We start from the raw sequence: 14,933 nt of genomic DNA on the forward strand, positions 1-14,933 counted from the left end.
AACACAGAAATGAATGTGTGTACAGAATGCCTGGAAGCAGGGAGTTAAACGTGGAAATGCACCCAGAAACCACTAACCACATTTGGTGGAACGTCGTCTAATCTTTGGAAGCTTGGGTTGTTAACCTCTGGTTTTTCAGCCACTCTTGTGGACGTGGCAGCAAGCTCTCTGGGAATTATCGCTAACTCCTTGTTTCTGTGTTGCTCTCTGTACCAAAGATGGGATCTCAGTTTATTCAGTACTTGTTTGTCTTGGTCTTGGATTGCTGCCCAGAGAACTGTGGTGAATCTGCCAGCTGCCAGCTGGGCAGCATGGGGCCAGCAGCATGGAACCTCTTGCTGACCTCTTCCAGATCGTGTCAAGAACTTACTTTGTTCCTCCTTTTCCCCATGCCCCAATTCAGGCTGCCCATCATCATACACCAGATGCCCAAGGTTTCCAATTAATAGCTTCCTTCCCTTTAGTGTCACTTCCGGGTCTTCCAGCCGGTGAATTACATGTCTAATAGTGGCTTCCCTTTGATGTATGTCTCCTAATGTAGCCATTGGCCATGTGAACAGCAGTGGCCAAAGACTAACCTAATGGCCCTGTACCTTTAAAGCTCTGGGTCACACACCTGGGGGCTTTCTAAAGCTTGTATTCTCTTTGGAGCACAAAGCATTTATGTTCTAATAATTTCTGGTTAAGCAGAATCAATAGAGGATTTGGGTTTCATACTAGAATGGCTTGCTATGCATCACATAAACTCTCAGGAACTAAGGGAATACATGGTGGGAGGAGGGGGGCACAAATTGGGAGGGTAGTGAGGTGTGGGGAAGAAATACGATCCTGGTACAGTTTATACTTGTCTTAAGATGGCCTTATGTAATCTAGTATAATAAAATACATTTAAATTTTCACAAGGAAAATATTTCCCTTTTGTGACAGTAGTTGAAAGATTTTGCAGAACAGTCTAGGGTCTACCACAAGTTTTTGTTTGCTTGCTATCCAGCATGTAAAAACCAGTTTTTTCCACCGACTCTTAGTGTGTGTGCATTCTTCAGGATTACATGTATGTCTGTTGATGATTTTCATCTGATGATTCTAGCAAATTCATGATGCTTTCAAAGAACAAGAGGACTGTGCTCACTCAGTGTCTTAGCCTGCTTTTCCGTTGTTGTATAAAAATGCCAGGACAGAAGTAACTCAAGGTAGAAAGGGTTTATGTGGCTCACAGATCCAGGTTACAGTCTGTCACAGTGGAGACATGAAGGCAGCGGGAACTTGAAGCAGCTAGTCACATGCATCCATAGTTAAGACAAAGCATGGGCTGGAGAAATGGCTCAGTGGTTAAGTGAAATTGTTGCTCTTTCAGAGGACCCAGGTTCAATTCTCAGCATTCATATTGTGGCTCATAATCATGTATAACTCCAGTTCAGGGCATTCAACCCCCTTTCTGGCACCAAAGATATGCCGATATACATGTAGACAAAACACCCATACATACTAAACAAAAGAAAATAAGTCTTAAACCTTCCTTAGGAAGACAGAGAATAAGAAATTAAAGCATTCCCACTAGTACACAGCTCACTCCCCTTGACATTCAGTGTAGGATCCAGGCCATGAAGTGTGGCTACCCATAATATGGTTTCTTTTTGTATTTGTTTGGTTTTGTTGTTTTATGTTTGTTTGTTTTTGTTTTTGTGTTTGTTTTTAGAGACAGGGTTTCTCGATAAAACAGATCAGACTGTCCTGGAACTCACTCTGTAGACCAGGCTGGCCTTGAACTCACAGAGATCCACCTGCCTCTGCCTCCTGAGTGCTGGGATTAAAGGTGTGCGCCACCACTGCTCAGATACAGTGTTTTTCCCAATCTCAGTTAACCCAAGAAAATCTCTCAGAAGCATTCCCACTAGCCAATCTAAAATGCACAATTTCTGACTAAGACAGCCTTCCCAGGTGGCTCTATGTTTTGCCGAGTTGACAATTCAAAGACACATTAGATAAGGATGGCAGTCACATTACATAAGGAATGGCAAGTAGAACTTCATTGTTTTGATTAATCGATTTATATTAACATGATTTCTCTTCTCTTTTATTATTGATTTTTATGTATGTGAACACTTTATATATATGCATGTCTATGCACTGTGTGTGCAGTGCCTGGGAAGGTCAGAAGAGGGCAGCAGATTTCCTAGAACTGGAGTTTCATGGTTGAGAGTCTCCATGTAGGTGCTGGGAACCAAACCTTACCTCTATAAGAACAGCCAGTGTTCTTCACCAGTTAGCCATCTCTCTATTGCCTAATTAATACTGATTTTTAAAGTCATGACAGATACTGTAATGTTCTGTTTGGATTCTTGTTGATGTTGGTCATTCTAAGACCACTTTGCTTTTAATAAAATATTCACATGAGATCCTGTCTCAAAACCTTTTCTGTGGCCGTGGTAGGCAGAACTAAATGCGGATTAATCTCAGCCTGTTAGTTCAGGGTCAGTGAAGAGAACGGTCTGTGATGTTACCCCCGTCCTTTCACAGTTCCCAAAGATGGAGGGCAGCTGATCATAACCCTCTAGTCCTGTAGCTGAGAATCCATTTATGCTAAAGTTATATACGAGAGTTAATTAACTGTGCCAGTTGTAAATTGCCTAAATTCTGATTGCAAATATAATCTGATGGCTGTGTTTTAATAATATTCTGCTATTACTGAAAAATCAGTCCAATTAGTGGACACAGAGCAATGCTACAATCCCATTCGGAGGCTATGGTTGTGAATTTGTGTTCTGCAACTTGGATCAATAATTATTATTTTTGTGTGGGAAAGCTGACAAAACACATGAAGACACTGAAAAACAACCATGAATGCTGTGCATTACTCCCATCCATGCCTTGCAAACACAGCTGCACAACTGTCATGTAGTTTCTATTCTTCCCCTGGGTACTTCCTGATGACATTCAGGTAGTAGTAACGAAGTTTCTCATCACAAAATAAACCGAATTCACTTCAATTCCTAGGAAATACAGTCTATGAAATGCTGAGAGAATGGAGTCGTGTGAAGGATAGCACTTAGGAAGGTATATTATCATCACTTTTCATAAACTCCAATGAGAAACAGTGTTGTGCATTTTACCCATTACCATGAGAGAAAGATATTTTAATTTTTAAAAGTATGTGTTCATTTTTGTCTGCATTGGTGTGTGTGTGTGTGTGTGTGTGTGTGTGTGTGCACGCGCGCGCGCGCGAGCACGTGCAGGTGTTTCTGCCAGGATGTACAAATGGAAGGCAGAGGATAGTTCATGGGATTCTGTTCTCTCCTTCCACCTTGTGGCCCTGAGGATGGAAATGAGACTGTCTTGCTTGACCTCAGGAAACCTAACAACTGAGCCATCTCCAGTTGTGACGTGGTTTTCCTTAAGGGAGGCACCAAGGAACACTGGATAAGACGTCAAATAGCTGGGTAGCAGACTCAGCTCTACCTCTTACTGATTCTGTGACTTGGTCTGAGTAGAGTTGAAAATGAAACAAAGGGGGAAAATAGATAAAAAATAAATGACCAAAACAAAATAGAGAAAGAAACAAACAAAACAAACTTGGATTCCTGTCTCAGAAACTTTCCGAGAATAAAATAAAGTTAAATATGGAAACGGGTTTGATGATGTTGAAACAGATTATTACTGAATTGTGGCTTAGCAGATGGGAACAAAAGTTAGTTATCAGTGGATTTTCCTAGCGTAGACATAAACTGGGCATAGCGCTACAACATATGTAATCCCAGTACCTGGGAAATGGAAGCTGGAAGTATCGGTTGATAGTGAATTTCACTCCAGCCTGGGCTATATCAGACCCTGTCTCAAAATAAAGCAAAAGCACAACCCAAAAAATATAGAAAGTTGTAACTTATTTAAGTCCTAGTTGGAGAAACTGATAAAGGATGCTAAATAAACAGATCTTTCTGATTTGTTAATAGTTAAAAAGTTAGTCCATTGTCCTCATCAAATATTTTATAATTGTTTCAGATTTATAGAAAACTTATGAAAGTAATGTGGATTTTTATTGAATCTACATCTTACACTGGCCATATTAGTGAACCAATGTATATTTCCTATGAGTTAGTATTTAAATCCTGCGCTGACTTCGTAAGTTTTTAGCTGAGCTTATTCTCAGAGTCCACTGAAAATAATTAACAATTTGTAGATGAAAAATATATATTCATATATTTGCATAAGAAAAGTTAAAATAATGAGCTTATTGGCTTTAAAGTGGTTTAACATCCTTTAAAAGTGTCCTGATAAACTGTTCTCCACACAAGTATGACTGGAAACAGAGACAAAGTAAAATGAAAATAGAAATAGTAATTATTGGGCACAAACTAGGTCTTTGTTTTAAAAAGAAGTGCTGCTATCAGTATGAGACTTATATTTAATTATCTCCAAAAATAGGAGCAATTGGTTTTCTTTCTCACACATATATTTACCCATATGAAAGTAGAGTTTCAAATTACTTGATTTGGATTTCTTCTAGACAAAATGGAATAGTAGGCAGCATTTGTGTGTTGAAATAATCATAAAACTGGACGAAGTACAGGAGGCATGGATCTTTCGAGCTACCCAGCAAAGGGAAGATGAAGGGTCACTTCCTGCAAAGTTGCAGAGGGACTTGGGGAGAGTTGCAAGGATCTGCAAAGTTCACCAAAGCCTTCCGTACAGCTTAACAATCAATCCATACAGGTGAAGGAGACTTGTGAAGTTGAAGAAAGGCCACCTGATAGAATTATCAAAGAAATTCATAGCTCAAGTGTCTGGAAATCGTTTCGTTTCCCTCCAGATACAGCGGAAAATTGGCAGAGGAATCAAAGGGATGCTTTGCTTAGGCAAAAACAATAAAAGATTAAGTACTGATTGAATTTCATTTATTGTTCCATGGGAGCAACACTCAAAAGGACCAAACTGTTTCCATGTAAATCACCTTTGCCCCAGAACAAAGCTTAGGAGTGTTTACAGGAACACAGACATGTGCACCAGGCAAAATGTTAAATAATGACATCTGGCAACTAAATGATGTTTACAGAGCATGCAAAGAAACATGGGAATAGATTCAGATTCATAGTATTAAAAAGAAAAAAGCACAAGTCAATCAAAACCAGAGCACAGGTGATGCCAATGCTAAAGTTATCTAGGAAAAGCCTTGAAACAGAAAGGTTAACTGAGCTTCTATGCTTACAGAGTTGGAAGAAATATATCCATGGCAAATAGAGATGTGAAAGATAAAAAGAGAAACCCAGGTCAAACTTTCGTAAGTAAAGCTGCAATGGCCTGGCCGAGGTGGGGAATCACAGTGAATCCCATCAGCAGATCAGAGACTGTGGAGGGAAAGTCTAATAAATTAAAGACAGAAAAATTACATCCAGACAGAAAAATAAAGTGTAAAATTCACAGTGTAAAATCCCAGTAGGGCTGCTGTGGGAGGTAGGATTCTTTATTCCTCTCACTTTTGTCTATCACTGACTGATTTCTGCCACCCCGACAGCCTGTTAAAACTATGCTATCTGATATCTTCTGATCCTCTGGGAATTATGACCCTAAGTGCCACCTATCTCTGCTGTAACTTGCTCACTAACCATATACCCAGAGGCTACGTGTAGCATGCCATTGCCCTCCCCCAAAAGAGTCAATGCTGCATGACTGTCAAGGTGGTTAAAACTGTAGCTACTCTGTGTGCCTTCTCACACCAGCCTCTGTATTCCTTCTTCACTGGGCTTCTTTCATTTAATTTGGTTCTAAGACTTTGAAAGTTCTCATTCTAGAGAAAAGTAACTCTAGTCCTTCCAGATCTTCTACACAAGCTTCAACATCGGTCCCAAATCAATGCACACAAAGCAAATTAATCACTGTCTAAGTGGACTGATCCTTAGAAGGCAATGAGAACTAAGAGGGGTTGTGTTTGTTTGTTTACTGTTCTACTTATTATACTGGTTTCAGAGGACAGAAGTAGTAACATTTCTTCTCCTTTGATACTCAGAACAGAGTTTTTCTGTACAATTATTTAAAAATGCAGTCTATCATAGGTAAATTCCAATTATTTACCTCACCAAACATACACTGTGCACTCCATGCATGACAGAAGGGATTAATTTATGGTATTAACAGTAATGTCCAGCTAATTACACCATGGGTCTTCAATGGTGGATGTGAATATGGGTATGGTAATCCAGGATATCCCCTATCTCTTATGACAGCAGAATAACTCCATATTTAATTAATTACTGATAAATTTAGCAAAAAACCCATATCACATATATAAACTCACATCAGAGAACTTAATGTGTGGCTCACATATTAGACAACTTTATTGAACCGGGAAATGTATATTGCTGTGGTGTGGTGACTGTTTTCTAGACTAATCTGATGACTATTGAGAGAAAAAATAAAGAAAATATCTTCCACTTCTAGTTGGGGAGATACTGCCGACCGATGGCTACTATTAGAATGAGAGTCAGTTGTCTTCAGTGATGCATGTCTGGGGGCCCTATCCATGCTCCAGTAGATGGTCCTATATCCACATCTGTACAGGCAGCACTAAACAGAATCAGTAGGTTTCAAAACAAAGCACCTGGAGTTGGGACAATAATGTAGGCAGGAAGATAGAGTACATATTGGAGGAGAGAGATTGTGGACTGGACTTAATTAAAATACACAATACTCATGTATGAAATTCTCAAAGAGTAAACAAGATAAAAAAAACCTCCAAGACCCAATGTAAGATCCAATGTGGAGAAGGGGAGGTGTGCTTCTACTTAGCCATCTCCAGAATTATGACCTGTCTCAATCCATTTGGGGTTTGATGAGGAGTCATAAAATGTGCGTTTATAGTGTTCCCAGTATTAAAGGGATTTAAATAAACTGGACTGTTGAAATACACAACTAGAATACATGTAAAAGCAGTGAGGATGCTTCCTGATGTCACAGATAGAAAAGATGACTCTAGAGTTACTAAATTCTAATGAATAAACCCTGAGACACATTTAGAATTTCTAACAAGAGAAGTTAGCTATGAGTGTTCTCATGGCAAAAGAACATTCTTTCTCAATAAAAGAATATAGTTTTTGCATTCATATTGATGTTTACCATAGCCATTAGTGAGAAAACATTCTGAAAACAAGGCTCAGTGCTGGCCCCGTTGGATTTCTACGCTTAAGGTCAAGCTTATAACCACCATGCTGAGGATTTCCTTGGTAGAGAAAGTCCCAAACTATTCACCCAAGTTTTTTTTTCATTAAATACTGGAAGACACTGGTGTGCTTGTTTGAAATGTGATGGTGTTTTCATATGCAAGAATTTAATAATATAATAATTGAAGAGTAGACAATGTACAAGCTCTGACTGCATTTTTCCCGGCCAAAAATGTTAGCTGTTGTTGCTTTGGGAAGGTAAAACTGAAATATGGGGCTAAGAATACTAGCTAAGGTCTAACATTTTCCCACCTCTACAGGTACCACTAAAAGCATGTTTCCAGAGGCACATGGTGTAAGCAAGCACTCTCCTGAAATGAAGCTCTCAAGAAACCCTGAGAGGCCATTTATCTAAATGGCATGGCCTAGATTGAGTAGTAGACTATGGTGATGTAAGTAAGCTACAAACACAATTTTGACTGGCAGAATAGACTAGGAATTTTCAGTTTCTTTCCAAGTGTAATTGTGACTCGAAATGTCTGACAAGCAAAAGGAACTAGATTGCCTTTCTCTTTTAAACAATATGGAAAGCATGAGTTATTTAAAAACATTTTGTGTAACAGAAGATACTTGCTGGAAAACTTTAAGAAAACTGGCTAAAAATAAAGCAGGGTTCCTATTTCCATTATCATTCTGAACTTACGTAGGTCTGCAGTGAAGGAGATATGGCTTTTAGAACACAGCATCTATAACACCTGCAGTTTCATTCTAATAAAAGAACAGTGACACATACTCTTTGGGTGTGGATCTTCATAAAATTTTGCCAGGATTTATAGCTCACTATTCCTTACTAAGAAAAATACACTGGAAAACAGTATCCAAATAAGGCTTTCCAGTGGTTGCATGGGTTATCAATTTAGTTTAGCTCTCCAAAGAAATATTATGTGTCTGAGATGAATTTTCTCGATTTTATTTATCACTTATCCAATATGTTCTTAATACTTTAAACATTAAGATCTACTCTTTATTTTATTAATAAGTGACTTTGAGCAAATTTTCACCAATTATATAGAAGCACTGGTGGGTTTTGAACAGTAACTTTGAGAAACTGTTAAGACTGTTAAAGGGAAATTGCTTCTAGTTAGAAATCAGATGAAGAGGACCACATTGGGTTTGAAATGTCAGTCATTGGGAAGATGTGACACTGAGCATGTGTCTTTTATGAGTTAGTGGGAGGACTGCTTAGTAGGCAACTGAATAACATTCTAATGAGATGCCCGGAGGATGGACTACAGACAGAACCAACACCCAGAACCCAGGGTATATAAAGATGTCTGCCATGTAGCAAACAGCAACTTGTTCTCTGCAGTTTAATCAAGACCTGGTTGTCTATCTTTCTATTGCTATCATGTCCAGTAACTGCCGCTCAGAAACCTGCAGCTCCTCTTCTCTGAGAAACTCTAGTCATGTTCCTGTAACCTCACCCACTGGCCCTTGCTCCACTGAGATGACATGTAGAGATGCTTCCTGCTCTCCTACCAGCAGCCTGGGCAGCAACACACCATGTGACAACTTCCATGAGCCCTGCAGTGAACACAGGAGCTGCCCATCAGCCAGCTGCAACAGGAACACTGGCAGCCCTTCCGTCGGCTCTCCAGTTACTTCAGGGATGTCTGGATCCCAGGAGGGACATAGTTGTCTTCCTGTCACATCCTGCAATTCCAGCTGTGGTCGTGCAACATCCTGTAGACAACCTTTGAGCTGCTGCCTTCCAAGTTACCAGTCTTATTGTTGTCAACCCCTGGGCTACCTGACCTATGGCCATCAGCCATTGAGAACCCTGAAATATGGGTGCCAGCCTTTCAGTTGCATACCTGACTACCACAGGCCCACAAGCTATACATACGGCAGGTTTCAACCATACTCCTCTTGCTTGAGTGGTTGGCGTTATTCTTACTAAAGAAATTCATGAGTGGCTGAAGCAACCTCAAGCTTCTAACTTCGAGAGAGATCAGCCGGCATCACAAGGAGGTCTCTTGTTTCATGGAGCTATATTGTGTGTGCTCATTCTCTAGTAATTCTCTTCAGGTGAACTTCTTGGTGCTTTAGGGATGTGTATCACTTACTTTAGCCTTTTTTTTTTCAAATATTGATATTGTTCTACTTTGGTAAAATGGTTTTCTTCTGTGTTCATTCTAAATAAATCATGGCTTTGCATTAAGATCATGCTTATCAGATGTCATCATTTACATGTATGCAAATTGGCCCTGGTTTTCTCCTTGGAAGCTATGGACATTGGCTGCTTTAGGTGAAAATGATGGTTGTTTGAGGTCAACTATGGAGAATATTAAATATTTCCAAGAGTTTTTCTTTAAAAGACCCAGGCAAAAGTAATGTTTTAAAACAATTTTTAAAAAAGAGATCTATAACAAACTGGCCTAGTGCATGAATGTGCTTGTTGTGAAAGACTGGTGAACTGAGTTCTAGTTCTGGAGCCTGTGACACAAAGAGGAAGGAAAACATCAACTGCAGGAACCTGTGCCCTGACAGCTTCACACAGGACCTTCACACACGTGGTATGCCTAACAGTCACTTACATCACACAGACATACGGGGAGAAAGCAAGGGGGTGGGGAGAGAAAAGAGGAGAGAGAGGAGGGGAGTCAGGGAGGAGAGAGAGAGTGGAGGAGGAGGAGAGATAAAAGAGAGGAGAGAGATTTCTTTTAAAAATGGAAGAAACTAAATGCATCAATGTAAGGTAGTAACCTGTCAACATATCCATTCGTCTGTGTGCCACTTGGCTGCACTTGGAATCTGATGTTAAGATCCTTCAAGAGTCTTGACGCGGTGGCAGGGCACTCTTAATCACAGTACTTGGAAGGCAAATGGAGGTAGATCTCTGTGAGTTTGAGACCAGCCTGGCCTATAGAATGAGTTCCAGGTCAGCCACTGTTGTTATACAGAGAAAGCCTGTCTCAAAACAAAACAAACAAAAGCAAAACAAAGCAAAGCAAAAAAGTCCTTTGAGAATCAGGGAGATTCATTTTAATAGGATGATACTAATAACAGTGTTGTAAGATATAAGCTCACAAATTTATATTACCCTAAGTCCACAAATAAAAGTATTAGTTTAGATTTTGACAAGTTCATCTTTTGACATCACTGGCAGAATCCATTAGGATCTTCATGAAATTATTTAAAGAGAAATTGGCAGAGATGTCACTATGATGTAGCTACCAAGAGAGACCTACTGGGAACACTCCCTACAACTTAGTCAGCATGGAACCCAACTCCATGGCTTTACCTGTCTATAAGAGATGCTATTACAGAGGATGCAAATCTCCAGAATAATAAGAATATAGAATTTGTAGAATATACCACAATTTTGCATAGGTACTAACCTAAGACTAATTAAGGGAATGAAAGAAAACAGCAAATGTTTTCTCACTAATACTTTAATTAGAGCAGAGTTCCACTGAATGTGAACACTGTAAAAAATTTTAAGGCCCATGCAGTTAATACTCCTGCTTTGGTTTAAAAAAAATCCCACATACATTCAATTTCATTTTCAAGGAGTACAGTAATGGTGGACTGTAGTTCTTTTGTCCAAAACAACCGTTTTTTTTTGTTGTTGTTGTTGCTACTTTATCAGTTGTTACTTTCAAATTGGAAATTCTATATTTCTCTGAAGTGACTATTTACCAAATCAAGGTGATATGTACAACCAGGGCTTATGACTTGCTTTTTTTTGTCATCACTAGCATCACTTTTCTATGAGGATCACAGAGAGTGAACACCGTATGTCAGCCCCTTCTTATGCGTATCTACACCGACAGTTCTCTGTAACACTCTTTCACTAAAAAACAAAAGACATCATAATTTTACAAGCAAGAAGGCCTGCATTTGAAATTTCAAACAAAACATCTGATACAGCTTTCTATGTATTTATCTATGCATCTAACTATCTCTACACCTAGAATATTTATAAATAGGTTAAATATAGATAGATGATAGATCTATAGATAGGATAGATAGAGAGATCACTTCAGGACACATTTGAAAATCATTGTCAGGTCTATTTTGTTTTAATTATTTAATTTTCAAATATTTAAGATGAGCTTTATACTATATTGAAAGAAAAATATAGAAAAGTAATGTGACATTAAAGTTTCTTATTACACATTTCTGGTACGTGGCCATTATTAGATTTTTAATTTTGTTTTTAGTTATGTGTTTATATGTGTGTCTGTGTGTGGAGTTACAGGAGGTTGTAAGTTGCCTGTGATGGGAACTGAACTCTTTACCACTGAGTCATTTGAACAGCTCCCCATGTTTCTGGTGCATAATTCCTAATTTACATTAACCTTGATTTTTAGTATGAATAGAAAAATGATGACTTCTGTATTACTGATGCAGAAATAGGTTCAATGAAATGAATCCTGTTATAAGATTATTAGTGGTTCATGAAATAATCTAATTTTCAATCAAAACAGTTTATTGATATTATAATATGTAGCTGATTTATACCATCACGTTATTAACAAAAGTAGATATATCAGTGAAATTTGATCATTCTTCCAAGAAATGTTTTAAAGGAGTAAATATTAAATACTTGCAAGAATGAGAACAACATAAATGGGTGAGGCCCTGTCTTCATGAACAGAAAACATGTTTTTCCACTAGAATAGATGACTCAAAATTGCTATAATACACTCATGTGAAACACGCGTCACTTACAACAACAAGCTACCAGTTCATTCAGGGAAACACCACTGCTTACTAAACAAAAAAAATGTGGATATTTCCACTGTGAAAAAACTCTATTTGGAAACAAGTGTCTCAGAAAGTTGGAGTCATTGTATATAATATTCAGAAGTCTAGCTCTCTTGACATTTTAGTTATCAAAACAATTATGTCAACTAGTTTAGTTTTAAGTTTCCTACACATACAAAGTGTTGAAGAGATTCCTAATAAGACGTTTCCCCACTGATATGTTGACACATGCATGTGATCCCAGAATTTGTGATGCTGGGCCTGGGAGGTCATAAGATTAGTCCAGCCTGGATGTATAGTGAGATACTGTTCAGGGAGGAAGAGGAAGACATGGAAAATAAGGTGTCCATTATCAATACCGTGTGTAAACAATGCCAACTGAATAACATGTAGTTATCAGGCATTACGAGAGGAAAATTGGAGTTCATTTACAGATAGTGTAAAACTTAGGCAGAGGAGCTACAAATGAGCTGTAACACATCATGGCATCATATCTGAAGTGTCTTCCTGCAAACTGAAGAATGGAAATAAACAAATAGGAAAATTAATGAGAAAATACATGGAAAAAGGGAGGAAACTGCAAGTAATTGGATCACTGATTGAAAACAATCTTATTAATTTTGAAAAACTTGGAAATGATTAGCTGGCTGGAGTGTTGAGGGTCAAGGATAGTGTAAACTAAGGAAGGCTGTAGAGGTAGATTAGGTCTCAGATACCCAAGAGCAATATCAACAAAGAAAAGCATAAAAGAGAGAATTTGATCATCATGCAAGGAACAGATTGGAATGGGAAACAGAGAAATCTTATGGGTAGGCTGTGTAGTTGATACACTGAGGATGAATGGTGGGTTCCGAATCATCCTGTTGGGAAGTAGAAGGTGACTTAGGCATTGCACAGAAGAGTGTTAGCATTTGTTTATTGTTCTTAAGCAGTTAAGAGAAAGGAAAGAACCAATTACTGATGATTAATGATGCTATCCTACTTAGTTATAATGCTCTTGCTCCTATAGTGTTCTAACTACCTGATACATTTCAATAGCCATCGCATAGAGACCAAATTTTTACTGCGGTCTAAAAAGAAAATTTTGATAGTTTGCCTACTTATGTGCAGAAGAAGAGATCTCATAGGTCAGTGTTTGTCCCTTGTTTTCAAACCACAAAAAAAACAATAAAGTGAAAAGAATCTTGAACTGCGACAGAGGCAACACATACATATAACCATCTTCAGAAACAAATTATGAAGGTGAGAACAAAGAATTTTTGGAAGAACATGAGAATTCGAAAAGGGTCTCCTTTTCTAGAGTCCTTGAAGTTCTTACAAGAGATGGGAAATGTCAGAAAGACTTCACAAACTCATCTCAACCCCCAGTGACTTCAATCTCTTGTTTGATTTTCTACAAATAACAGACCACATACCGATGTGAGGTGATCTGAGATAGCAAGGAATGTGTTCTTTAAGAATACTGGCTTCAAAATTTCAGGTATGAAATGTCAAACAATTCTTTGACTGTTTGAAAAAATGGATTAAAATCCAAAGTGGTGGTCCCTCACTTCTCAATGGCACTTTTTTTCTGAAAAAAAAAATATAAACACACGTTAAAATATGCCTTTACTGTGTTTTCCCTTGTTTGCTTCTGTAAATACTTCCATGATATGTGAGATCTTCTCACCTTTCCAGGAAAACATAAGAGCTCCATGAACAAGTTTTGGTTTCTTTCTAAAGGGGAGGGAAGGGGCACCAGACTTCCCAACTCTTCTGTGAAAAATGAAAAAAAAGCAACAGGACTTTTGTACAATAGTAAAACATTCATCGCATGGCTCTTGCATGATTTTCCAAGATGTTGAATATTTGGCTGAAATATTTAATTTACTCTGCTCCTCATCAAACTCATCTTTGGTCAACTGGGAGAGCTTGAAAAGAGGTGTCTTTGATTCTGTACTGTATCTGTCCCCAGAATAGAGACTTCTATAAAATTTACTTGTATGTGCATGGAGAAGATTCTGAAATGAGACTAAAGAAAGTTTTCCTACAGCTTCCCCATAAACACAAATTAAGAGATTTTATTTTCTTTAGTTTTTGCTACATATTTCTATGTGCATGTGTGCATTTATATATATAGTATGTGGGAGAGTTTGGAGGAAGAAAAGTAAAGCAGGAAATGATATAATCATATTAAAATCTCAAAACTTAAGATACTATTGCAAAAAGATATTTCTTCATGTGATATTAAATTATTCTTGATACTAGCTCAGTTTAACTTCATGGAGTCCAAAATCTTCCAGTAAATGGTCTTGGGTGAAAACCTCTATTATTTCTGGAATATTAGTGTATAAGCTGAAGACAACTGGTCTCCTAAAGCTAGTCCTTGAGGAAGATTATATGACATTTCACTAGTAATAGCAATGTGCTATATGTATTACTATTCAGACTCATGCTGGCACTTACTTGAGCCTCTGGAAATCAAACCCAATGTCTAAATATTACAATGCTACTAGGATTCTGTTTTTTAAAATGCACTTAAAGATGATACGTTGTCAAGGTAAATGTGCAGATAACAATATCATATACTCAGATTCTCAGCTCATTATGAAAGAAGAATAAGGCATAGGATTTTGTTTCCAGCAAATCCGATAAATATTGACCTGTGGGCACCATTTTAAGGTGCCAACGTTTCTTCTAAGATTAGTGACATCAGGACTTTTGAAAGACGAGGACCATGACTTGATAAATGTGATGTTCTTATAGGTGATGCATAGGATAAGCAGTCATTCAAATATACTAGCTTGAGCAAGCATGATTATGAGTGGGAACAGAAGCAAAGCAAGCCAGATGCACAGGTGACAGGTGATGAAATCACACCTTCTCAAGCATGATAAGAAAAAAATTAAGATTGTTGATGTAGAGAAGACACAAGGTAGATTTGTTTTACTGATGGGTGGCAAGTCATCACCACAGGCAACACTACACACACACACACACAAAACAATGAGGTGTTATAATGCAAATGGATAG

At 38.1% G+C, this 14,933-nt stretch overlaps 1 protein-coding gene across 1 annotated transcript; it reads left to right on the forward strand.

The window, feature by feature from the left end:
- Positions 1 to 8,556: 8,556 nt before the first annotated feature.
- LOC101834725 (keratin-associated protein 26-1) lies at positions 8,557 to 9,108 on the forward strand. Its single transcript, XM_005073913.1, has one exon. The coding sequence runs from the start codon at positions 8,557 to 8,559 to the stop codon at positions 9,106 to 9,108; it is 552 nt and encodes a 183-aa protein (XP_005073970.1).
- Positions 9,109 to 14,933: the final 5,825 nt, after the last annotated feature.

The sequence above is a fragment of the Mesocricetus auratus genome, unplaced genomic scaffold (genome assembly GCF_017639785.1).
Source record: "Mesocricetus auratus isolate SY011 unplaced genomic scaffold, BCM_Maur_2.0 Super-Scaffold_100008, whole genome shotgun sequence".
Lineage (NCBI taxonomy): Eukaryota > Metazoa > Chordata > Mammalia > Rodentia > Cricetidae > Mesocricetus > Mesocricetus auratus.